Genomic DNA, 27,435 nt, shown 5'->3' on the forward strand with positions numbered 1-27,435 from the left:
TAGGTTTTATAAATTGGGGCATAGGGTACAAAAACAAAGATAGAATCATAGAATCATAGAAGTTACAACATGGAAACAGGCCCTTCGGCCCAACATGTCCATGTCGCCCAGTTTATACCACTAAGCTAGTCCCAATTGCCTGCACTTGGCCCATATCCCTCGATACCCATCTTCCCCATGTAACTGTCCAAATGCTTTTTAAAAGACAAAATTGTACCCGCCTCTACTACTGCCTCTGGCAGCTCGTTCCAGACACTCACCACCCTTTGAGTGAAAAAATTGCCCCTCTGGATCCTTTTGTATCTCTCCCCTCTCACCTTAAATCTGTGCCCCCTCGTTATAGACTCCCCTACCTTTGGGAAAAGATTTTGACTATCGACCTTATCTATGCCCCTCATTATTTTATAGACTTCTATAAGATCACCCCTTAACCTCCTACTCTCCAGGGAATAAAGTCCCAGTCTGTCTAACCTCTCCCTGTAAGTCAAACCATCAAGTCCCGGTAGCATCCTAGTAAATCTTTTCTGCACTCTTTCTAGTTTAATAATATCCTTTCTATAATAGGGTGACCAGAACTGTACACAGTACTCCAAGTGTGGCCTCACCAATGCCCTGTACAACTTCAACAAGACATCCCAACTCCTGCATTCAATGTTCTGACCAATGAAACCAAGCATGCTGAATGCCTTCTTCACCACCCTATCCACCTGTGACTCCACTTTCAAGGAGCTATGAATCTGTACTCCTAGATCTCTTTGTTCTATAACTCTCCCCAACGCCCTACCATTAACGGAGTAGGTCCTGGCCCGATTCGATCTACCAAAATGCATCACCTCACATTTATCTAAATTAAACTCCATCTGCCATTCATCGGCCCACTGGCCCAATTTATCAAGATCCCGTTGCAATCCTAGATAACCTTCTTCACTGTCCACAATGCCACCAATCTTGGTGTCATCTGCAAACTTACTAACCATGCCTCCTAAATTCTCATCCAAATCATTAATATAAATAACAAATAACAGCGGACCCAGCACCGATCCCTGAGGCACACCGCTGGACACAGGCATCCAGTTTGAAAAACAACCCTCGACAACCACCCTCTGTCTTCTGTCGTCAAGCCAATTTTGTATCCAATTGGCTACCTCACCTTGGATCCCATGAGATTTAACCTTATGTAACAACCTACCATGCGGTACCTTGTCAAATGCTTTGCTGAAGTCCATGTAGACCACGTCTACTGCACAGCCCTCATCTATCTTCTTGGTTACCCCTTCAAAAAACTCAATCAAATTCGTGAGACATGATTTTCCTCTCACAAAACCATGCTGACTGTTCCTAATTAGTCCCTGCCTCTCCAAATGCCTGTAGATTCTGTCCCTCAGAATACCCTCTAACAACTTACCCACTACAGATGTCAGGCTCACTGGTCTGTAGTTCCCAGGCTTTTCCCTGCCGCCCTTCTTAAACAAAGGCACAACATTTGCTACCCTCCAATCTTCAGGCACCTCACCTGTAGCGGTGGATGATTCAAATATCTCTGCTAGGGGACCTGCAATTTCCTCCCTAACCTCCCATAACGTCCTGGGATACATTTCATCAGGTCCCGGAGATTTATCTACCTTGATGCGCGTTAAGACTTCCAGCACCTCCCTCTCTGTAATATGTACACTCCTCAAGACATCACTATTTATTTCCCCAAGTTCCCTAACATCCATGCCTTTCTCAACCGTAAATACCGATGTGAAATATTCATTCAGGATCTCACCCATCTCTTGTGGTTCCGCACATAGATGACCTTGTTGATCCTTAAGAGGCCCTACTCTCTCCCTAGTTACCCTTTTGCCCTTTATGTATTTGTAGAAGCTCTTTGGATTCACCTTTGCCTGATGCTAAACTATGCTAAAACGTTACAAATCATTGATTACGCTGCAGTTAAAATTATGTCCAGTTTTGGGTGTCCTATTGTAGGAAGTGTTTCACGGCCATGGAAAGGGCACTGGAGTGACTTCTAAAATGTTACCAGGAATGAGAGTCTTCAGTTTTGATGAGAGACTATAGAAACAAATCCTTTTCACCAGAATATGAGAAGATTAAAAGGAAATCTGATAGAGGTGTTCAAAATTATTAATTCTAAATTATATGAGGTTAATATTTGGGGGGAGTGGGGGCGGGGCAGTGAATATTTCCATTGATCAGTGAGTAAGTAAAGGGCACACATTTAAGTTCATCGCCAAAATAATGAAAGGAGAGGTTAGGGGAATTTTCTTTTTACGCGTGGGATTGTTAAGACATGGAACGCCCTGTCAGAAATAATGATAGAAGCAGAACCCATAATAGCTTTTAAAAAGGAAGCTTTTAAAAAGGATCCAGCATCGGGGGAGGAGAGGCAGTGCGGACCTGAAGGAGAATAAAAGAGCGAGGAGCAGCGGAGGCCTGAGACCTGGATCGGGAGAGGAGAGGCAGTGCGGACCTGAAGGAGAATAAAAGAGTGAGGAGCAGCGGAGGCCTGAGACCTGGAGCGGGGGAGGAGAGGCAGTGCGGACCTGAAGGAGAATAAAAGAGTGAGGAGCAGCGGAGGCCTGAGACCAGGAGCGGGAGAGGAGAGGCAGTGCGGACCTGAAGGAGAATAAAAGAGTGAGGAGCAGCGGAGGCCTGAGACCTGGATCGGGGGAGGAGAGGCAGTGCGGACCTGAAGGAGAATTATAGAGTGAGGAGCAGCGGAGGCCTGAGACCTGGATCGGGAGAGGAGAGGCAGTGCGGACCTGAAGGAGAATAAAAGAGTGAGGAGCAGCGGAGGCCTGAGACCAGGATCGGGAGAGGAGAGGCAGTGCGGACCTGAAGGAGAATAAAAGAGTGAGGAGCAGCGGAGGCCTGAGACCAGGAGCGGGGGAGGAGAGGCAGTGCGGACCTGAAGGAGAATAAAAGAGTGAGGAGCAGCGGAGGCCTGAGACCAGGATCGGGAGAGGAGAGGCAGTGCGGACCTGAAGGAGAATAAAAGAGTGAGGAGCAGCGGAGGCCTGAGACCTGGAGCGGGGGAGGAGAGGCAGTGCGGACCTGAAGGAGAATAAAAGAGTGAGGAGCAGCGGAGGCCTGAGACCAGGAGCGGGAGAGGAGAGGCAGTGCGGACCTGAAGGAGAATAAAAGAGTGAGGAGCAGCGGAGGCCTGAGACCTGGATCGGGGGAGGAGAGGCAGTGCGGACCTGAAGGAGAATTATAGAGTGAGGAGCAGCGGAGGCCTGAGACCTGGATCGGGAGAGGAGAGGCAGTGCGGACCTGAAGGAGAATTATAGAGTGAGGAGCAGCGGAGGCCTGAGACCTGGATCGGGAGAGGAGAGGCAGTGCGGACCTGAAGGAGAATTATAGAGTGAGGAGCAGCGGAGGCCTGAGACCTGGATCGGGAGAGGAGAGGCAGTGCGGACCTGAAGGAGAATTATAGAGTGAGGAGCAGCGGAGGCCTGAGACCTGGATCGGGAGAGGAGAGGCAGTGCGGACCTGAAGGAGAATTATAGAGTGAGGAGCAGCGGAGGCCTGAGACCTGGATCGGGAGAGGAGAGGCAGTGCGGACCTGAAGGAGAATAAAAGAGCGAGGAGCAGCGGAGGCCTGAGACCTGGATCGGGAGAGGAGAGGCAGTGCGGACCTGAAGGAGAATTATAGAGTGAGGAGCAGCGGAGGCCCGAGACCAGGATCGGGGGAGGAGAGGCAGTGCGGACCTGAAGGAGAATTATAGAGTGAGGAGCAGCGGAGGCCCGAGACCAGGATCGGGAGAGGAGAGGCAGTGCGGACCTGAAGGAGAATTATAGAGTGAGGAGCAGCGGAGGCCCGAGACCAGGATCGGGAGAGGAGAGGCAGTGCGGACCTGAAGGAGAATTATAGAGTGAGGAGCAGCGGAGGCCTGAGACCAGGAGCGGGGGAGGAGAGGCAGTGCGGACCTGTTTCACATTCGGTCAAATCAAAAACAATAAAATCAAAGAGTGATGTCACAGGACGGCAGGTAGGTGATTGGTTGGTATTACTGTTCTTTTCTCTCTCTAAGTTAGGGCAGTGAACTAAACTAACAGCTTAAATCAATAACTTAAAGCAGATAAATTAATTAGTTAATAAATCTAAGAATAGTGAGTGATTAATAACTCGAATCAAGTAAATAAATAAAACAAGGTTACATGGAGATGGCAGGGCAGGTTGTGTTTCATAACTGCGGCATATGGGAGTTGGTAGAGACCAGCGAAATCCCGAGCAACCATATCTGCAATAAATGTCTGCAGCTCGAGGAACCTCAGCTCAGAACTGTTGAGCTGGAGTCCGAGCTGCAGACATTGCAATGCATCTGCGAGGGGGAGAGTTACCCAGATGCTTTGATCCAGGAGGCAGTCACACCCCTGAGATTAGGAAGTAGTTCACATTCGTTCAGTGGTCAAGGAGAGGAGGGTGTGACTGCAAGTCAGGCAGGTATGTGGACCCAGGACACAGTGATGAAGGAGCCTCAGTGTTTGACCTGGTCCAACATGTACAAGGTACTTGCTACCTGTATGGATGAGAGCAAAGACTGCAGGGAGGATGGGCAAACTGACCACGGCTCTGTGGTACAGGAGGCCATTCAAGTGGGGGGAGTAAAAAGGAATGTGGTAGTGGTAGGAGATAGTACAGTCAGGGGGATAGATACTGATCTCTGCAGCCGCGACCAAGAGTCCCGAAGGCTGTGTGGCCTGCCAGGGTTAAGGATATCTCCTTGCGGCTAGAAAAGAACTTGGAGCATGAGGGGGAGGATCCAGTTGTCGTGGTCCATGTTGGAACCAACGACATAGGTAGAACTAGGAATGAGGTTCTGCTGAGACAGTTTGAGGAGCTAGGGTATAAATTAATAAGCAGAACTTCAAAGGTAATAATCCCTGGATTACTACCTGAGCCACGCAGAAATTGGCATAGGGACAAACAGATCACAGAGTTAAATGCCTTGCTTAAAGAGTGGTGTGGGAGACAGGGGTTTCAAATCATGGGGCACTGGCACCAGTACTGGGAAAGAGGGAGCTGTTCCGTTGGGATGGGCTCCATTTGAACCAGGTTGGGACCAGTGTCCTGGCGAATTGAATAACTAGGGCTGTAGATAGGGCTTTAAACTAAAAAGGAAGGGGGAGGGGTCAGGGGGAGGGAAATTTAGAAATCTGTAATAGTGCACTAGCAAATAAGGTCAAAGCAGGGAAAAATGGTAAAAAGTTAAAATGAAGGCTCTTTATCTGAATGTACGGAGCATTCGTAACAAGATAGATGAATTAGTTGCACAAATAGAGATAAATAGGTTTGATCTAATAGCCATTACAGAGACATGGTTGCAAGGTAACCAAGATTGGGAACTAAATATTCCAGGGTACATGACGTTTAGAAAAGACAGGAAGAGTGGAAAAGGAGGGGTGAAGCCGTGATAATAAAGGATGACATAAGAACAGTGGTGAGAAAGGATCTTGGCTCAGAAGATCAGGAATTAGAATCAGTATGGGTGGAAATAAGAAATAACAACGGGCAGAAAACTCTGGTGGGAATAGTTTATTGGCCCCCTAATGGTAGCTATACCATTGGACAGAGTATTAATCAAGAGATAATAGGAGCTTGTAACAAAGGTAATGCAATAATATAGACTGGACAAATCAAATTGGCAAAGGTAGTCTTGAGGACGAGTTCATGGAATGCATTCAAGATAGTTTCCTAGAACAATGCATCATGGAACCAACCAGGGAACAGGCTACATTAGATCTTGTACTGTGTAATGAGGCAGGGTTAATTAGTAATCTCACAGTAAAGGATCCTCTGGGGAAGAGTGATCATAATATGATAGAATTTCACATTGCGTTTGAGAGTGACGTACTTAAGTCAGAACTACAGTCTTAAATTTAAATAAAGCCAATTACTTAGGTATGAGGGGCGAGTTGGCAAAGGTAGTTTGGGAAATTAGATTAAAGGGTATGACGGTAGATGGGCATGGCAAACATTTAAAGAGGAGGTAGTTGAGATACTGGATGGGCTAAAAAATGATAAAGAGGAGTATTAGAAAGGTTGGCTATACTTAAAGTAGATAAGTCACCCGGTCCGGATGGGATGCATCCTCGGTTGCTGAGGGAAGTACGGGTGGAAATTGCAGAGTTACTGGCCATAATCTTCCAGTCATCCTTAGATAGGGGGTGGAGCCAGAGGACAGGAGAATTGCAAATTTTACAACCTTGTTCAAAAAAGTGTAAGGATAAACCCAGCAACTACAGGCCAGGCAGCTTAACCTCGGTGGTGGGGAAACTTTTAGAAATGATAATCCACCCCTCATACCTATGTAACTGGCTTTATTTAAATTTAAGACTGTAGTTCTGACTTAAGTATGTCACTCTCAAACTCAATGTCAAATTCTATCATATTATGATCACTCTTCCCCACAGGATCCTTTATTGTGAGATTACTAATTAACCCTATCTCATTACATGGAACAAGATCTATCAAAGCCTATTCCCTGGTTAGTTCCATGATGTTTTGTTCTAGGAAACTATCTTGAATGCATTTGAAAATCACAGAACAATGCCTGGTGATTACTGCCCGTTGCCAAGGCAATCACAGTGAGCAGACAGAAAGGTATCACCTAAAAGGCCACCGAATATACAAACCCCCCCCAAAAAAATATGTTTTGTTCTAGGAAACTATCTTGAATGCATTCCTCCAGACTTGGACAAGTGTGGATTAATTAAGGAAAGCCAGCAGGGATTTGTTAAAGGCAAATCGTGTTTAACTAACCTGATTGAGTTTTTTGATGAGTTAACAGAGAGGGTTGATGCGAGCAATGCCATTGATGTGGTGTGTATGGACTTCCAAAAGGTGTTTGATGAAGTGGCACATAATAGGCTTGTCTTAGAACAAAAAATGTTTTTTTTTGGGGGGGTTTGTATATTCGGTGGCCTTTTAGGTGACACCTTTCTGTCTGCTCACTGTGATTGCCTTGGCAACGGGCAGTAATCACCAGGCATTGTTCTGTGATTTTCAAATGCGAAGGATTCGAAAATTTCATTTCCACACCGTTCACCTGACGAAGGAGGAAGCCTCCGAAAGCTTGTGGAATTTAAAATAAATTTGTTGGACTATAACTTGGTGTTGTAAAATTGTTTACAATTGTCAACCCCAGTCCATCACCGGCATCTCCACATCATAAGTGACAGGAAACAGAGTAGTGGTGAACGGTTGTTTTTCAGACTGTAGGAAGATTTACAGTGGTGTTCCCCAGGAGTTGGTACTATGACCACTGCTTTTCTTGATATATATTAATGACTTGGACTTGGGTGTACAGGGCACAATTTCAAAATTTGCAGATGACACAAAACTTGAAAGTGTAGTGAACAGTGAGGAGGATAGTGATAGACTTCAAGAGGACATAGACAGACTGGTGGAATGGGCGGACACATGGCAGATAAAATTTAACGCAGAGAAGTGCAAAGTGATATATTTTGGTAGGAAGAACGAGGAGAGGCAATATAAACTAAAGGGTACAATTCTAAAGGGGGTGCAGGAACAGAGAGACCTGGGGTATATGTGCACAAATCGCTGAAGGTGGCAGGGCAGGTTGAGAAAGCAGTTAAAAAAGCATACGGGATCCTGGGCTTTATACATAGAGGCATAGAGTACAAAACCAAGGAAGTTATGATGAACCTTTATAAAACACTGGTTCGGCCACAACTGGAGTATTGTGTCCAGTTCTGGGCACCGCACTTTAGGGAGGATGTGAAGGCCTTAGAGAGGGTGCAGAAAAGATTTACTAGAATGAGTCCAGGGATGAGGGACTATAGTTACATTGATAGACTGGAGAAACTGGGGTTGCTCCCCTTAGAGCAGAGAAGGTTGAGAGGAGATTTATAGAGGTGTTCAATACCATGATGGGTCTAGTCAGTATAGATAGAGAGAAGCTGTTTCCATTGGCAGAAGAGTGGCGAACCAGAGGACACATATTTAAGGTAATTGAGAAAAGAACCAAAGGTGACATGAAGAAAAACTTTTTTATGCAGCGACTGGAATGCACTGCCTGAAAGGGTGGATTCAATTGTGGCTTTCAAATGGGAATTGGATAAATACTTGAAGGAACAAAATTTACAGGGCTACGGGGAAAGGGTGGGGGAGTAGTACTAGCTGGATTGCTCTTAAAGAGAGCTGGCACGGGCTCGACGGACCGAATGGACTCCTTCTGTGTTGTAACCATTCAATGATTCTATAAAATATTTCAATATTCTCAACGAATATACATTTAATTGAGAAATAAAAATTCCAGGGGAAAAGTGATTCATCCATGGCTAGCTAAAGAAGTTAAGGATAGTATTAGATTGAAAGAAGAGGCCTATAATGTTGCCAAGAAGAGTAGTAAGCCTGAAGATTGGGAGAGTTTTAGAAACCAGCAAAGGATGACCAAAAAATTGATTAAAAGGGAGAAAAATAAATACGAAAGTAAACTAGCAACTAATATAAAAACGGATTGTAAAAGCTTCTACAAGTATGTAAAAAGGAAGAGAGTAGCAAAAGTAAATGTTGGTCCCCTAGAAGCTGAGACAAGAGAAATTATAATGGGGAATAAGGAAATGGCAGATGGGCTAAACAAATATTTTGCGTCTGTCTTCACAGTAGAACACACAAAAAGTACTCCAGAAATAATGGGGAACCAACGGCTAATGAGAGTGAGGAACTTAAAGTAATTAATATCAGTAGAGAAAAAGCACTGGAGAAACTAATGAGACTAAAAGCCGACAAATCCCCTGGACCTGATGGCCGACATCCGAGGGTTCTAAACGAGGTGGCTGCAGAGATAGTGGATGCATTGGTTGTGATCTTCCAAAATTCCCTAGATTCTAGAATGGTCCCAGCGGACTGGAAGGTAGCAAATGTGACCCCGCTATTCAAGAAAGGAGGGAGAGAGAAAACAGAGAACTACAGTCGTCGGGAAAAAGATGGAATCCATTATTAAGGATTTGGTAACAGGGCACTTAGAAAATCATAATATGATTAGGCAGGGTCAACATGATTTTATGAAAGGAAATCGTGTTTGACAAATTTATTAGGGTTTTTTAAGGCTGTAACCAGCAGGGTAGATAAAGGGGAACCAGTGGATGTAGTATATTTGGATTTTCAAAAGGCATTCGATAAGGTGCCACTCAAAAGATTGTTATGCAAGATAAGGGCTCATGGGGTTGGGGGTAATATATTATCATGGACAGCGCATTGGTTAACAGACAGAAAACAGAGAGTAGCGATAAATGGGTCATTTTCAGGTTGTCAGGCTGTAACTAGTGGGGTGCCGCAAGGATTGGTGCTTGGGCCTCAGCTATTTACAATCTATATTAATGACTTAAGATGAAAGAACCGAGTGTAATGCATCCAAGTTTTCTGATGATACAAAGCTAGGTAGGAAAGTAAGCTGTGAGGAGGACACAAAGAGTCTGCAAAGGGATATAAACAGGTTAAGTGAGTGGGCAAGAAGGTGGCAGATGGAGTATAATGTGGGGAAAAGTGAGGTTATTCACTTTAGTAGGAAGAATAGAAAAACAGAATATTTTTTAAATAGTGAGAAGCTATTAAATGTTGGTGTTCAGAGAGATTTGGGTGACATCGTACAAGAAACAGAAAAAGTTAACATGCAAGTTAACTTTTTCTGTATCTTGCATAACAGCAAGCAATTAGGAAGACAAATGGTGTGTTGGCCTTTATTGCAAGGGGGTTGGAGTACAAGAGTACGGAAGTCATTTTACAATTATACAGGGCTTTGGTGAGACCTCACCTGGAGTACTGATTTCCTTATCTAAGGAAGGATATACTTGCCGTAGAGACGGTGCAACGAAGGTTCACTAGATTGATTCCTGGGATGAAAGTGTTGTCCTATAAGAAGAGATTGAGTAGAATGGGCCTATACTCTCTGGAATTTAGAAGAATGAGAGGTGATCTCATTGAAACATATAAGATTCTGAGGGGGCTTGACAGGGTAGATGCTGAGAGATTGTTTCCCCTGGCCGGAGATTCTAGAACTAGGGGGCATAGTCACAGGATAAGGGGTCGACCATTTAGGCCAAAAAATCTTTGCAATTGTAGAAAGCCATTTCAAAGATGGACTGAAAATATCTCAGACTGTTTAATCGATACAGGGTTTCCAAACTGCATTCTGCATGTCCATGCGTGTGACAGCACTGGGAATGCCCAGGAAGAGAAGATGGAGGGATGCAATGAAAACTAGTTATTCTGTTGCCTTGGAATAGATGGTACAGCATCTGCAGATGGGCTATCTGCAGACACATTCTTTATTCTGTACATTCTAATGCATGTTTTTCATTTTCTGCTGCAGGGAGTTGTAATTTTTTTTTGATTCACTGGAAATACAGAATATACAATATACAACCAATTTTTTTGCATCATTGTGCAAGAACTTGCAATCAGGTTGGCGTACGGATCATTGCATCAAGAACAAAAGTGATGCCAACAGCAGTGGGTGACAGGAACGGAATCAATAGAGAGGGTGAAGGAATTGAACACAAGTATAATTGCATCCATTCTGCGAATGGGAAATATTGACCAAGTGATAAGAATGAGGATTGGGAAAATAGTAAGTGTATTCCAGTTACTGGGAAAAATCTGGAAGGGAGAGGATAATTGTGTTAAAATTAATATATAGGCATAAAAACTCATACTGAAGTCATAAATAATCAGGCTGGTGTTGAATTTAAGGTCCATCCTTAACCTGCTGCTTCTTTATGGACCTGGTGCAGTGACACAGCAATTAAAGAAAAATGAGCAGAGACTTGATGGGGGTCATTTTGACTTTAAGCGATAGTGTAAAATGGGCGAAATAGGATCGACCGCCCATTATATACGTCTCCCAACTTTCCTTTCCATTGAAGTTGCCCATTTTACAATATCGCCAAAAGTAAAAATAATCTCTGATGGTTTTTTTTAAATGTCTGCATGATATCCCACGGATAAACAGGCCAGATCAAGTGAAGAATGGTGCTGATGACCATCAAGAGATCAATGAAGTTGCCAGCCATCATAGCACAGGTATAGGCTTTTCAGGTGCGATCAATCGATGAAGATCAATGTTGTTGTTTGTGCTTGCAGGAGGAGAGGGATGAGATACAGCCAGATTCAGGAGGACATAGACAGACTGGTGAAATGGGCTGACACATGGCAGATGAGATTTAATGCACAGAAAAGTGAAGTGATACATTTTGGTAGGAAGGATGAGGAGAGGCAATATAAACTTAATGGTACAATTTTAAAGGGGGTGCAGGAACAGAGAAAAATGGAGTGCACACATACAAATCTTTGAAGTTGGCAGGACAAATTGAGAAGGCTGTAAAAAGGCATTCAGGATCCTTGGCTTTATAAATAGAGGCATAGAGTACAAAATCAAGGAAGTTATGCTAAACCTTTATAAATCACTGGTTAGGCCCCAGCTGGAGTATTGTGTTCAATTCTGGGCACCACACTTTGGGAAGGATGCCAAGGCCTTAGAGAGGGTGCAGAAGAGATTTACTAGAATGGTACCAGGGATGAGGGACTTCAGTTATGTGGAGAGACAGGAGAAGCTGGGATTGTTCTCCTTAGAACAGAGAAGGTTAAGGGGAGATTTGATCGAGGTGTTCAAAATCATGAACGGTTTTGATAGAGTAAATAAGGAGAAACTATTTCCAGTGGCAGAAGGGACACAGATTTAAGGTGATCGGCAAAAGAGCCAGAGGCGACATGAGGAAACATTTTTTTACGCAGCAAGTTATAATGATCTGGAATGTACTGCCTGAAAGGGCGGTGGAAGCAGATCAATAGTAACTTTCAAAAGGGAATTGGATAAATACTTGAAGGAAAAAAAATTACAGAGTTATGGGGTAAGAGCAGGGGAATGGGCCTAATTGGATAGCTCTTTCAAAGAGCCGGCACAGGCATGATGGACTGAATGGCCTCCTCCTGTGCTGTATCTACTATGAGAGGAGGAGGAATTTCTTCACTCAGAGGGCTGTGAATCTTTGGAATTCTCTAACCCAGAGGGCTGTGGATGCTCAGTCATTCAGTATATTCAAGGTTGCGATAGATAGATTTTTAGACTGTAGGGGAATTAAGGGATGTGGAGTTGAGGTCGAAGATCAGCCATGATTTTACTGAATGGCGGAGCAGGCCCGATGGGCCATATGGCCTACTCCTGCTCCTATTTCTTATGTTCTTAACCTTGTGTTCAAAACCCTCCACGGCCTTGCCCTTCTCCATCCCTGTAACCTCCTCCAGCCCTACGACCCTCCGAGAATTCTACATTCCTCCAATTCTGGTCCCTTGCACATCCCTGATTTCCTTTGCTCCATCATTGGCAGCCGTGTCTTCAGCTGCCTTGGTCCTAAGCTCTGGAATTCCCTCCCTAAATCTCTCCGCCTCTCTACCTCTCTTTCCTCCTTTAAGACATTCCTTAAAACCTACTTGGTAAGAAGAAAGAGGAGGGACAATATAAACTAAAAGGTACAATTCTAAAAGGGGAGCAGGAACAGAGAGATCTGGAGGTATATGTGCACAAATTGCTGAAGGTGGCAGGGCAGGTTGAGAGAGCAGTTAGATAAGCATAAGGGATCCTGGGCTTTATAAATAGAGGCGCAGAGAGGCAAGGAAGTTACGATGAACCTTTATAAAACACTGGTTCAGCCACAACTGGGGTATTGTGTCCAGTTCTGGGCACTGCACTTTCGGAAAGATGTGAAGGCCTTAGAGAGGGTGCAGAAGAGATTTACTAGAATGATTCCAGGAATGAAGGACTTCAGTTACGTGGATAGACTGGAGAAGCTGGGGTTATTCTCCTTGGAACAGAGAAGGTTGAGAGGAGATTTGATAGAGGTATTCAAAATCATGATTGGTCCAGACAGAGTAGATAGAGAGAAACTGTTCCCATTGGCGGAAGGGTCAAGGACCAGAGGACGTAGATTTAAGGTGATTGGCAAAAGAACCAATGGCGACAAGAGGAAAAACTTTTTTGCACAGCGAGTGGTTAGGATCTGGAATGCACTGCCCGAGGGGGTGGTGGAGGCAGATTCAATTGTGGCTTTGAAAAGGGAATTGGATGAGTACTTGAAGGGAAAAAATTTGCAGGGCTACGGGAAAAGGGCAGCGGAGTGGGATTAGCTGGATTGCTCTTGTAGAGAGCCGGCTCGGACTTGATGTGCCGAACGGCCTCCTTTCGTGCTATAGCCATTCTATGATTCTCTGATTCTACTTCTTTGACCAAGCTTTTGGTCACCTGTCCTAATATCTCCTTATGTGGCTTGGTGTCAAATTTTGCCTGATAACATTCCTGTGAAGCACCTTGGGAGGCTTTACTACATTAAAGGCGCTATATAAGTGCAAGTTGTTGTTATGAATAAATATTTGAAAAAGAAAAATTGTAAAGGGTATGGGTAAAGGGCATGTGAATGGGACTAAGTTGACAGCTTTTTAGAGAGCCCTTGAGAGACGTGATGGGCTGAATAAGCTACCTCATGTGCTGCAGATTTCTATGGTTCCATGATTCCAGTAGCATGCTCCTACCAAACTGACTTGGTTTTTTAAATTTTACATCTTACTATTCATATAGCCTATCTAAATTAGACAAGGTGATTAATAAGTTTAAGATCCATCTTTGCTGTTAAAGGCCCTAAGACCTCCCCATACAAAATCTTTTCAGTTAGATCCTGATGAAATATGAGAGAATGTACCGGAACAAGTATAAGATTCAAGTGCCGATTTCAAACGTGAAAAGATAGTGCCTCTCAGTCACACCAACTTCTTACCTGCAGCTCGATGTTGATATTGCATCTTCTGTTGAGTAAAGTCTCCACCACATTTATATGTCCGTACTGACTGGCAATTGAAAGGGGAGTAGCACCATCCTATGCAGGAAAAATACATGGAAAATTTATTATATATTTTTTACCAAAATTCTCTCCTTCCCTTATCTCCTGAAGGCAATAACTGTGCTGGATCATTCTATGATTCTATAACCTCACAGGACATAAGAACATAAGAAATAGGAGCAGGAGTAGGCCAATCGGCCCCTCGAGCCTGCTCTGCCATTCAATAAGATCATGGCTGATCTGATCCGAACCTCAAATCTAAAGAACACAAGAAGTAGGAGCAGGACCCGGCCACTCAGCCCCTGGGCCCGCTCCGCCACCCACAGGGCCTTGACCGATCCGAACGAAGCTTCATGTCCAATTTCCTGCCCGCTCCCCGTAACCCCTAATTCCCTTTACTTCTAGGAAACTGTCGATTTCTGTTTTAAATTTATTTAATGATGTAGCTTCCACAGCTTCCTGGGGCAGCAAATTCCACAGACCTACTACCCTCTGAGTGAAGAAGTTTCTCCTCATCTCAGTTTTGAAAGAGCAGCCCCTTATTCTAAGATTGTGCCCCCTAGTTCTAGTTTCACCCATCCTTGGGAACATCCTTACCGCATCCACCCGATCAAGCCTCTTCACAATCTTATATGTTTCAATAAGATCGCCTCTCATTCTTCTGAACTCCAATGAGTAGAGTCCCAATCTACTCAACCTCTCCTCATATGTCCACCCCATCATCCCCGGGATTAGCCGAGTGAACCTTCTTTGTACTGCCTCAAGAGCAAGTATGTCTTTTCTTAAGTATGGAGACCAAAACTGTATGCAGTATTCCAGGTGCGGTCTCACCAATACCTTATATAACTGCAGCAATACCTCCCTGTTTTTATATTCTATCCCCCGAGCAATAAAAGCCAACATTCCGTTGGCCTTCTTGATCACCTGCTGCACCTGCATACTAACTTTTTGATTTTCTTGCACTAGGACCCTCAGATCCCTTTGTACTGCAGTACTTTCCAGTTTCTCGCTATTAAGATAATAACTTGTTCTCTGATTGTTCCTGCCAAAGTGCATAACCTCACATTTTCCAATATTGTATTGCATCTGCCAAATCTCCGCCCACTCACCCAGCCTGTCTATATCCCCTTGTAGGTTTTTTTATGTCCTCCTCACTCTCTACTTTCCCTCCCATCTTTGTATCATCTGCAAACTTTGATATGTTACATTCGTTCCCCTCCTCCAAATCGTTAATATAGATTGTAAAGAGTTGGGGACCCAGCACCGACCCCTGCGGAACACCACTGGCTACTGGTTGCCAGTCCGAGAATGAACCATTTATCCCAACTCTCTGCTTCCTGTTAGATAACCAATCCTCCACCCATGCCAGAATATTACCCCCAATCCAGTGATTCTTTATCTTGAGCAATAATCTTTTATGTGGCACCTTGTCGAATGCCTTCTGGAAGTCTAAATACACTACGTCCACTGGTTCCCCTTTATCCACCCTGTACGTTATGTCCTCAAAGAACTCAAGCAAATTTGTCAGACATGACTTCCCCTTCATAAAGCCATGCTGACTTTGTCCTATTAAATTATGTTTATCTAAATGTTCCGTTACTGTCTTCTTAATAATAGACTCCAAAATTTTACCCACCACAGATATTAGGCTAACTGGTCTATAATTTCCAGCCTTCTGCCCACTACCCTTTTTAAATAAGGGTGTTACATTAGCAGTTTTCCAATCTGCCGGGACCTTTGCTGAGTCCAGAGAATTTTGGAAAATTATTACCAAAGCATCCACAATCCCTACTGCCACTTCCCTCAAGACCCTCGGAGGTAAGCCATCAGGTCCAGGGGATTTATCCGCCTTGAGTCCCATTATTTTACTGAGTACCAATTCCTTAGTGATTTTAATCGTATTTAGCTCCTCCCCCCACTAGAGCCCCCTGTTTGTCCAGTGTTGGGATATTCTTAGTGTCCTCTACCGTAAAGACTGAAACAAAATATTTGTTCAGCATTTTTGCCATCTCCATGTTTCCCACCATTAATTTCCCGGTCTCATCCTCTAAGGGACCTACGTTTGCCTTAGCCACCCTTTTTCTTTTTATATAACTGTAGAAACTGTTGCGATCTGTTTTTATATTTTTTGCTAATTTATTTTCATAATCTATCTTCCCTTTCTTAATCAATCCTTTCTGGAATTAAAATACTAGTATCAGTAATGATGGCCATGAAACTACCGGATTGTCATAAAAACCCATCTGGTTCACAAATGCCCTTTAGGGAAGGAAACCTGCCGTCCTTACCCGGTCTGGCCGATATGTGACTCCAGACCCACAGCAATGTGGTTGATTCTTAATTGCCCTCTGAAATGGCCTAGCAAGCCACTCAGTTGTAAAAATCTCGCTACGAAAAGTCATAATAAGAATAAAACCGGACGGACCACCCGGCATCGGACCACTAGGCACCGGACACGACAACGGCAAAACACCAAGCCCAGTCAACCCTGCAAGGTCCTCCTTACTAACATCTGGGGACTTGTGCCAAAATTGGGAGAGCTGTCCCACAGACTAGTCAAGCAACAGCCTGACATAGCCATACTTACAGAATCATATCTTTCAGCCAATGTCCCAGACTCTTCCATCACCATCCCTGGGTATGTCCTGTCCCACCGGCAGGACAGACCCACCAGAGGTGGCGGTACAGTGATATACAGTCAGGAGGGAGTGGCCCTGGGAGTCCTCAACATTGACTCTGGACCCCATGAAATCTCATGGCACCAGGTCAAACATGGGCAAGGAAACCTCCTGCTGATTACCACCTACCGTCCTCCCTCAGCTGATGAATCAGTCCTCCTCCATGTTGAGCACCACTTGGAGGAAGCTCTGAGGGTAGCAACGGCACAAAATGTACTCTGGGTGGGGGGCTTCAATGTCCATCACCAAGAGTGGCTCGGTAGCACCACTACTGACCGAGCTGGCCGAGTCCTGAAGGACATAGCTGGTAGACTGGGCCTGCGGCAGGTGGTGAGCGAACCAACACGAGGGAAAAACTTACTTGACCTCGTCCTCACCAATCTACCTGTCGCAAATGCATCTGTCCATGACAGTATTGGTAGGAGTGACCACCGCACAGTCCTCATGGAGATGAAGTCCCGTCTTCGCACTGAGGACACCATCCAACGTGTTGTGTGGCACTACCACCGTGCTAAATGGGATAGATTCAGAATGGATCTAGCAGCTCAAAACTGGGCATCCATGAGGCGCTGTGGGCCATCAGCAGCTGCAGAATTGTATTCCAGCACAATCTGTAACCTCATGGCCCGGCATATTCCTCACTCTACCATTACCAACAAGCCAGGGGATCAACCCTGGTTCAATGAGGAGTGTAGAAGAGCATGCCAGGAGCAGCACCAGGCGTACCTAAAAATGAGGTGCCAACCTGGTGAAGCTACAACTCAGGACTACATGCATGCTAATCAGTGGAAGCAACATGCTATAGACAGAGCTAAGCGATTCCACAACCAACGGATCAGATCAAAGCTCTGCAGTCCTGCCATATCCAGTCGTGAATGGTGGTGGACAATTAAACAACTAACGGGAGGAGGAGGCTCTGCAAACATCCCCATTCTCAATGATGGCGGAGTCCAGCACGAGTGCAAAAGACAAGGCTGAAGCGTTTGCAACCATCTACAGCCAGAAGTGCCGAGTGGATGATCCATCTCAGCCTCCTCCCGATATCCCCACCATCACGGAAGCCAGTCTTCGGCCAATTCGATTCACTCCACGTGATATCAAGAAACGGCTGAGTGCACTGGATACAGCAAAGGCTATGGGCCCCGACAACATCCCAGCTGTAGTGCTGAAGACTTGTGCTCCAGAACTAGCTGCGCCTCCAGCCAAGCTGTTCCAGTACAGCTACAACACTGGCATCGACCTGACAATGTGGAAAATTGCCCGGGTATGTCCTGTCCACAAAAAGCAGGACAAATCCAATCCGGCCAATTACCGCCCCATCAGTCTGCTCTCAATCATCAGCAAAGTGATGGAAGGTGTCGTCGACAGTGCTATCAAGCGGCACTTACTCACCAATAACCTGCTCACCGATGCTCAGTTTGGGTTCCGCCAGGACCACTCGGCTCCAGACCTCATTACAGCCTTGGTCCAAACATAAGAACATAAGAACATAAGAAATTGGAGCAGGAGTAGGCCAATCGGCCCCTCGAGCCTGCTCCGCCATTCAATAAGATCATGGCTGATCTGATCCCAACCACAAATCTAAAGAACACAAGAAGTCGGAGCAGGACCCGGCCACATAGCCCCTGGGCCCTCTCCGCCACCCACAGGGCATTGACCGATCCGAACTCAGCTTCATGTCCAATTTCCTGCCCGCTCCCCATAACCCCTAATTCCCTTTACTTCTAGGAAACTGTCTATTTCTGTTTTAAATTTATCTAATGATGTAGCTTCCACAGCTTCCTGGGGCAGCAAATTCCACAGACCTACCACCCTCTGAGTGAAGAAGTTTCTCCTCATCTCAGTTTTGAAAGAGCAGCCCCTTATTCTAAGATTATGCCCCCTAGTTCTAGTTTCACCCATCTTTGGGAACATCCTTACTGCATCCACCCGATCAAGACCCTTCACAATCTTATATGTTTCAATAAGATCGCCTCTCATTCTTCTGAACTCCAATGAGTAGAGTCCCAATCTACTCAACCTCTCCTCATATGTCCGCCCCCTCATCCCCGGGATTAACCGAGTGAACCTTCTTTGTACTGCCTCGAGAGCAAGTATGTCTTTTCTTAAGTATGGAGACCAAAACTGTATGCAGTATTCCAGGTGCGGTCTCACCAATACCTTATATAACTGCAGCAATACCTCCTTGTTTTTATATTCTATCCCCCTAGCAATAAAAGCCAACATTCCGTTGGCTTTCTTGATCACCTGCTGCACCTGCATACCAACTTTTTGATTTTCTTGCACTAGGACCCCCAGATCCCTTTGTACTGCAGTACTTTCCAGTCTCTCGCCATTAAGAAAATAACTTGCTCTCTGATTTTTCCTGCCAAAGTGCATAACCTCACATTTTCCAATATTATATTGCATCTGCCAAATCTCCGCCCACTCACCCAGCCTGTCTATATCCCCTTGCAGGTTTTTTATGTCCTCCTCACTCTCTACTTTCCCTCCCATCTTTGTATCATCTGCAAATTTTGATATGTTGCACTCGGTCCCCTCCTCCAAATCGTTAATATAGATTGTAAAGAGTTGGGGACCCAGCACCGACCCCTGTGGAACACCACTGATTACTGGTTGCCAGTCCGAAAATGAACCATTTATCCCAACTCTCTGCTTCCTGTTCGATAACCAATCCTCCACCCATGCCAGAATATTACCCCCATGGACAAAAGAGCTGAATTCCAGAGGTGAGGTGAGAGTGACTGCCCTTGACATCAAGGCAGCATTTGACTGAGTGTGGCACCAAGGAGCCCTCGTAAAATTGAAGTCAATGGGAATCAGGTGGAAAACTCTCCAGTGGCTGGAGTCATACCTAGCACAAAGGAAGATGGTAGTGGTTGTTGGAGGCCAAGCATCTCAGCCCCAGGGCATTGCTGCAGGAGTTCCTCAGGGCAGTGTCCTAGGCCCAACCATCTTCAGCTGCTTCATCAATGACCTTCCCTCCATCATAAGGTCAGAAATGGGGATGTTCGCTGATGACTGCACAGTGTTCAGTTCCATTCGCAACCCCTCAGATAATGAAGCAGTCCGAGCCCGCATGCAGCAAGACCTGGACAACATCCAGGCTTGGGCTGATAAGTGGCAAGTAACATTCGCGCCAGATAAGTGCCAGGCAATGACCATCTCCAACAAGAGAGAGTCTAACCACCTCCCCTTGACATTCAACGGCATTACCATCGCCGAATCCCCCACCATCAACATCCTGGGGGTCACCATTGACCAGAAACTTAACTCGACCAGCCATATAAATACTGTGGCTACGAGAGCAGGTCAGAGGCTGGGTATTCTGCGGCGAGTGACTCACCTCCTGACTCCCCAAAGCCTTTCCACCATCTACAAGGCACAAGTCAGGAGTGTGATGGAATACTCTCCACTTGCCTGGATGAGTGCAGCTCCAACAACACTCAAGAAGCTCGACACCATCCAAGATAAAGCAGCCCGCTTGATTGGCACCCCATCCACCACCCTAAACATTCACTCCCTTCACCACCGGCGCACTGTGGCTGCAGTGTGCACCATCCACAGGATGCACTGCAGCAACTCACCAAGGCTTCTTCGACAGCACCTCCCAAACCCGCGACCTCTACCACCTAGAAGGACAAGAGCAGCAGGCGCATGGGAACAACACCACCTGCACGTTCCCCTCCAAGTCACACACCATCCCGACTTGGAAATATATCGCCGTTCCTTCATTGTCGCTGGGTCAAAATCCTGGAACTCCCTTCCTAACAGCACTGTGGGAGAACCATCACCACACAGACTGCAGCGGTTCAAGAAGGCAGCTCACCACCACCTTCTCGAGGGCAATTAGGGATGGGCAATAAATGCCGGCCTCGCCAGCGACGCCCACATCCCGTGAACGAATTTTTAAAAAAGTTACTTTTTGCTGTCTTTTGAAGACTTCCCTATCTTCTATCCTCCCACTAAGACCTTCTGTCTATTAAAATAAGGGAGCACAAATTCATAAAATATACTCAATGGAGCCCATTTTGTATTTATCAATGGGAAATAATGCTGTATGGTTAAATGTTCCTCTAATTTTAATAACACAAATCGGCCTTGTACTCTCACAGGTCTGAAGAGGTTGCAATTCAAAACGACCAATATTAATCCAGATTCAAAATTCTCATTAATTTAAAGGGGAAGGAAAGTGTTGCAGCATAGAATCATAGAAAAGTTACAGCATGGAAGGAGGGCATTCGGCCCATCGAGTCCACGCCGGCTCTATGCAAGAGCAATTCAGCTAGTCCCACTCCCCCGCACTTTCCCCGTCGCCCCCTCGGGCAGTGCATTCCAGATCCTAACTACTCACTGTGTAAAAAAGTTTTTCCTCATGTCACCTTTGGTTCTTTTGCCAATCACCTTAAATCTATGTCCTCTGTTCTTGACCCTTCCACCAATGGGAACAGTTTCTCCCTATCCATTCTGTCTAGACCCTTCATAATTTTGAACACCTCTATCAAATCTCCTCACTGTCATCTCTGTTCCAAGGAGAACAACCCCAGCTTCTCAGTCTATCCACGTAACTAAAGTCCCTATCGATATTTTGACCCAGCGATGATGAAGGAACGGCGATATATTTCCATGTCAGGATGGTGTGTGACTTGTAGGTGAACGTCCACGTTGCCATGTGCCTGCTGCCTTTGTCCTTCTAGGTGGTAGAGGTCAAGGGTTTGGGAGGTGCTGTCGAAGGAGCCTTGGCGAGTTGCTGAAGTGCATCCTGGAGATGATACACACTGCAGCCATGGTGCACCGGTGGTGAAGGGTGTGAATGTTTAGGGTGGTGGATGGGGTGCCAATCAAGTGGGCTGCTTTGTCCTGGATAGTGTCGAGCTTCTTGAGTGTTGTTGGAGCTGCACTCATCCAGGCAAGTGGAGAGTATTCCATCACACTTCTGACTTGTGCTTTGTAAATGGTGGAAAGGCTTTGGGGAGTCAGGAGGTGAGCCACTCGCCGCAGAATACCTAGCCTTTGACCTGCTCTTGTAGCCACAGTATTTATGTGGCTGGTCCAGTTAAGTTTCTGGTCAATGGTGACCCCCAGGATGTTGATGGTGGGGGATTCGGCGATGGTAATGCCGTTGAATGTCAAGGGGAGGTGGTTAGACTCTTGTTGGAGATGGTACTATGATACTATGATCGCTGCTCCCTAAATGCTCCCCCAATGACAATTGCTCCATTTGGCCCACCTCATTCCCTAGAACCAAGTCCAGTACAGCCTCCTTCCTCACTGGGCCGGAAACGTACTGGTTAAGAAAGTTATCCTGAACACATTTCAAAGATTCCAACCCCTCTGTGCCCCTTATATTGTTATTGTTATCCCAGTCTACATTAGGATAGTTGAAGTCCCCAGTTATCACTACTCTATAACTTTTGCACTTCTCTGTAATTTCCCTGCAAATTTGCTCCTCTATATCCTTCCCACTAGTTGGTGGCCTATAGAATACACCAGCGTAATGGCACCTCTTTTATCTCTTAACTCTAACCAAAGAGATTCTGTGTAGGGAGAGGACCTTTTGCTCAAAGTACTCCCCATTTTTATAGAACATTTTTTGTAGTCACAGCATTTATATGGCTGGTCCAGTTGAATTTCTGATCAATGGCAACACCCAGGATGTTGATGGTCGAGGATTCAGTGATGGTAATGCTGCTGAATGTCAAGGGGAGGTGGTTAGACTCTCTTGTTGAAGATGGTCATTGTCTGGCATTTGTGTGGCGCAAATGTTGTCCACATCTTGCTGCATGCGGGCATGGACTACTCCTGTTCCTATGTTCCTATTATCTAAGGAATTGCAAATGGAGCCAAGCACTGTGCAATCATCAGCGAACAGCCCCAATTCTGAACTTATGATGGAGGAAAGGTCATTAATGAAGCAGTTGAAGATAGTGGAGCCGAGGATGCTGCCCTGAGGAACTCCTCCAACAACCACAACCACCTTCCTTTGTGCCAGGTATGGAGGGTTTTCCCCCGATCCCCATTGACCAGTTTTACTAGGGCCACACTCGGTCGAACGCTGCCTTGATGTCAAGGGCAGTCACTTTCACCTCACCTCTAGAATTTAGCTCTTTTGTCCATGTTTGGACCAAGTCTGTAATGAGGCCTGGAGTGGAGTGGTTCTGGCAGAACCCAAACTGAGCATCGGTGAACACGTTATTGGTGAGTAAGCGCCGCTTGATAGCATTATTGACGACACCTTCCATCACTTCAACAAGAGAGTGGAGGAAGGGTCTATGAGATGCGAGTAAATCAAAACATTAATAATTCTGATACAGATATGATGAACAGGAAATCACCAGCAAAAATGTAAATGCAAGATAGCAAGGCATATTCAGGAGCCAAACATATCAATAAAGTCTGTTGGAAGGCCCTTGTCTTATGGAAACTGGTCCAACCTTCAAACTCTTCTGCCACTTGTCATGAATGTCAAAGGTGCACTTGGGCAAATGCACCGGTAGCCTTGCATTCGGGAATTCGAGGGCACATTCAACCAGGTAAAGACTGCAGTCCTTTTGTTGCTCTCATATGAAATATGATCTTGATTGAATGTTTTGAGGAGGTAACAAGGAGGGTCGATGAGGGTAGTGCATTTGATGTAGTCTACATGGATTTTAGCAAGGCTTTTGACAAGGTCCCACATGGCAGACTGGTCAAAAAAGTACAAGCCCATGGGATCCGAGGGAGAGTGGTAAGTTGGATCCAAAATTGACTCAGTGGCAAGAAAAGGGTAATGGTCGACATAGGAACATAGGAATATAGGAACAGGAGTAGGCCATTCAGCCCCTCGTGCCTGCTCCGCCATTTGATAAGATCATGGCTGATCTGTGATCTAACTCCATATACCTGACTTTGGCCCATATCCCTTAATACCTTTGGTTGCCAAAAAGCTATCGATCTCAGATTTAAATTTAGCAATTGAGCTAGTATCAATTGCCGTTTGCGGAAGAAAGTTCCAAACTTCTACAACCCTTTGTGTGTAGAAATGTTTTCCAATCTCGCTCCTGAAAGGTCTGGCTCTAATTTTTAGACTGTGCCCCCTACTCCTAAAATCTCCAACCAGCAGAAATAGTTTCTCTCTATCCACCCTATCCGTTTCCCTTAATATCTTATAAACTTTGATCAGATCACCCCTTAACCTTCGAAACTCTAGAGAATACAACTCCAATTTGTGTAATCTCTCCTCGTAACTTAACCCTTGAAGTCCAGGTATCATTCCAGTAAACCTACACTCCAAGGTCAATATGTCCTTCCGAAGGTGCGGTGCCCAGAACTGCTCACAGTACTCCAGGTGCGGTCTAACCAGGGTTTTGTATAGCTGCAGCATAACTTCTGCCCCCTTGTACTCTAGTCCTCTAAATATAAAGGCCAGCATTCTGTTAGCCTTCTTCATTATTTTCTGCACCTGTTCATGACACTTCAATGATCGAAGTACCTGAACCCCTAAGTCCCTTTGGACATCCACTGTTTTTAACTTTTTACCATTTAGAAAGTACCCTGTTCTATCCTTTTTTGATCCAAAGTGGATGACCTCACATTTGTCTACATTGAATTCCATTTGCCACAGTTTTGCCCATTCACCTAATCTATCAATATCCCTTTGTAATTTTATGTTTTCATCTACACTGCTTACAATGCCACCAATCTTTGTGTCATCGGCAAACTTAGATATGAGACTTTCTATGCCTTCATCTAAGTCGTTAATAAATATTGTGAATAATTGAGGCCCCAAGACACATCCCTGCGGGACTCCACTAGTCGCATCCTGCCAATGTGAGTAACTTCCCATTATCCCTACTCTCTGTCGCCTTTCGCTCAGCCAACTTCCTAACCAAGTCTGTACTTTTCCCTCGATTCCATGGGCTTCTATCTTAGCTAACAGTCTCTTATGCGGGACCTTATCAAATGCCGTCTGGAAGTCCATATAAATAACATCCATTGACATTCCCCTGACCACTACTTTAGTCACCTCTTCAAAAAATTCAATCAGGTTTGTCAGGCACGACCTACCTTTCACAAATCCATGCTGGCTCTCTCTGATTAACTGAAAATTCTCAAGGTGTTCAGTCACCCTATCCTTAATTATAGACTCCAGCATTTTCCCCACAACAGATGTTAGGCTAACTGGTCTATAATTCCCCGGTTTCCCTCTCTCTCCTTTCTTAAAAAGTGGAGTGATATGTGCAATTTTCCAATCTAGAGGGACAGTTCCTGAATCTAGAGAACTTTGAAAGATTATAGTTAGGGCATCTGCAATCTGCTCACCTACTTCCTTTAAAACCCTGGGATGGAAACCATCTGGTCCTGGGGATTTGTCACTCTTCAGTGCTATTATTTTCTTCATTATTATTGCTTTACTTATGTTAATTTTATCGAGTCCCTGTCCCCGATTCAATATTAGTTTTCTTGGGATTTCCGGCATGCTATCCTCTTTTTCTACTGTAAATACTGACGCAAAGTAATCGTTCAACATGTCCGCCATTTCCCCATTGTCAATGACAATATCCCCACTTTCAGTTTTTAAGGGGCCAACACTGCTCCTGACCACCCTCTTTTTCCTAATATAACTATAAAAGTTCTTCGCATTGGTTTTGATATCCCTTGCGAGTTTCTTTTCATACTCTCTTTTTGTAGCTCTTACTATCTGTTTTGTGACCCTTTGTTGATCTTTGTATCTTTCCCATTCGTCAGGATCTGTGCCATTTTTTGCCTTTTTGTATGCCATTTCCTTATGTCTTGTACTGTCCCTTACCTCTTTACTTGTCCATGGCTGTTTTTTTTCGCAAGTAGAGTTCTTGCCCCTCAGGGGTATAAACCGATTCTGTATCACGTTAAATGTTTCTTTAAACATTTCCCACTGATCATCAGTCGTTTTACCCATTAACAGATTTGCCCAGTTTACTGTGGACAGTCTCTGTCTCATCCCATTGAAGTCGGCCTTGCCCAAGTCTCGAATCTTAGCAGCTGATTCACTTTTTTCCCTTTCAAACACTACATTGAACTCGATCATGTTATGATCGCTATTGGATAGATGTTCACGCACAGTTAAGCCGTTAACTAAATCTGGTTCATTACTCATTACTAAATCTAGTATGGCTTGCCCCCTTGTTGCCTCTAGGACATACTGCTGTAGAAAACTATCCCGGACATACTCAAGAAATTCATTACCTTTCTGACAGTTGCTAGTCTGCTTTTCCCAATCTATGTGAAGGTTAAAGTCCCCCATTTAGACGACTATGCCTTTCTTACACACTTGTCTAATCTCTGCATTTATACAATCTAGCACTTCAGAGCTGCTGCCAGGGCTCCTATATACAACTCCCACTATAGTCTTAGATCCTTTCCTATTTCTCAATTCAACCCATAAGGTCTCTGTTGGCTGCTTACCTCTCGTTATATCCCCCTTTATCATTGAAGTGATTTCATCTCTAATCATTAAGGCTACTCCTCCCCCTCTTCCATTTTCCCTATCTCTCCTTTAGACATTATAACCCGGAATATTTAGTTCCCAATCCTGACCATCCTGCAGCCATGTCTCAGTAATAGCTATCATGTCATACCCTCCAATTTGAATTTGAACCTGTCGTTCATTTAATTTATTCCTTATACTCTGTGCATTTGTATGTAGAACTCTTAGTTGGGCCACACACCCTAGCCTGACCTTCGGCTTTGATGCTGGGTTAATCGCCTTCCGCCTTCTAGTTTTATTTTATCTGTCGTGCCTAAAGTACACTTTCTTTCTGCTGCTCTATGCTTTTCCCTTTCACTTGTTCTTGAACAACTGTGCGTACTATTTGTATTGTAAATTTCCCCTGGGTATTCCCCTCTCTTGCTGCTCTCAACTTTATTCTCTTCTGACTCCCCGCTCAGGTTCCCATCCCCCTGCCACTCTAGTTTAAACCTTCCCCAACAGCACTAGCAAACAACCCCGCGAGGACATTGGTCCCGGTCCTGCTCGGGTGTAACCCGTCCCGCTTGTGCAGGTCCCACCTTCCCCAGAACCGGTCCCAATGTCCCAGGAATCTAAATCCCTCCCTCCGACACCATCCCTGCAGCCACGCATTCATCCTGTCTATTCTCCTGTTCCTATACTCACTAGCACGTGGCACTGGTAGTAATCCTGAGATCACTACTTTTGAAGTCCTGCTTTTTAATTTATCTCCTAACTCCTTAAATTCACCTTGCAGGACCTCATCCCTTTTTTTACCTATGTCGTCGGTACCAATGTGGACCACGACTACTGGCTTTTCACCCTCCCCCTCCAGAATGAAAAATGTTTGCCTCAGCTCCCCTCTAATCCTTCTACCAATCACTTTAATTCTGTGCCCCCTGGTTATTGACCTCTCTGCAGGTGTTTTTGTGACTGGAAGGCAGTTTCCAGTGGGGTTCCGCAGGGATGTATAATAATGATTTGGACTTAAATGTAGGGGGCATGATTAAGAAGTTGCAGATGATACAAAAATTGGTTGCCTGGTTGATAGTGAGGAGGAAAGCTGTCGACTGCAGGAAGATATCAATGGACTGGTCAGGTGGGCAGAAAAGAAGCAAATGGAATTCAGTCCGAAGAAGTGTGAGGTAATGTATTTGTGGGGGGAAACAAGGCAAGGGAATACACAATAAATGGGAGGATACTGAGAGGTGTAGAGGAAGTGAGGGACCTTAGAGTGCATGTCCACAGATCCCTGAAGGTAACAGGACAGGTAGATAAGGTGGTTAAGAAGGCATAAGGAATGCTTTCCTTTATTAGCCTAGTATTGAATATAAGAGCAGGGAGATTATGCTGGAACTGTATAAAACACTGGTTAGGCCACAGCTTGAGTACTGTGCACAGTTCTGGTCACCACATTACAAGAAGGATGTG

The 27,435-nt window shown here is 45.1% G+C and overlaps 1 protein-coding gene across 1 annotated transcript in view; it reads right to left on the reverse strand.

The window, feature by feature from the left end:
* The window catches only part of ankrd29 (ankyrin repeat domain 29), an 86,161-nt gene that overhangs the window by 33,585 nt on the left and 25,141 nt on the right, over window positions 1-27,435 (reverse strand). Inside the window, exon 5 of the mRNA XM_067977699.1 lies at window positions 13,798-13,896. Within this exon, the coding sequence (XP_067833800.1) occupies window positions 13,798-13,896 (99 nt within the window). The remainder of the gene's footprint in view (window positions 1-13,797; window positions 13,897-27,435) is intronic.

The sequence above is a fragment of the Heptranchias perlo genome, chromosome 3 (assembly GCF_035084215.1).
Source record: "Heptranchias perlo isolate sHepPer1 chromosome 3, sHepPer1.hap1, whole genome shotgun sequence".
In the NCBI taxonomy this organism is placed as follows: Eukaryota; Metazoa; Chordata; class Chondrichthyes; order Hexanchiformes; family Hexanchidae; genus Heptranchias; species Heptranchias perlo.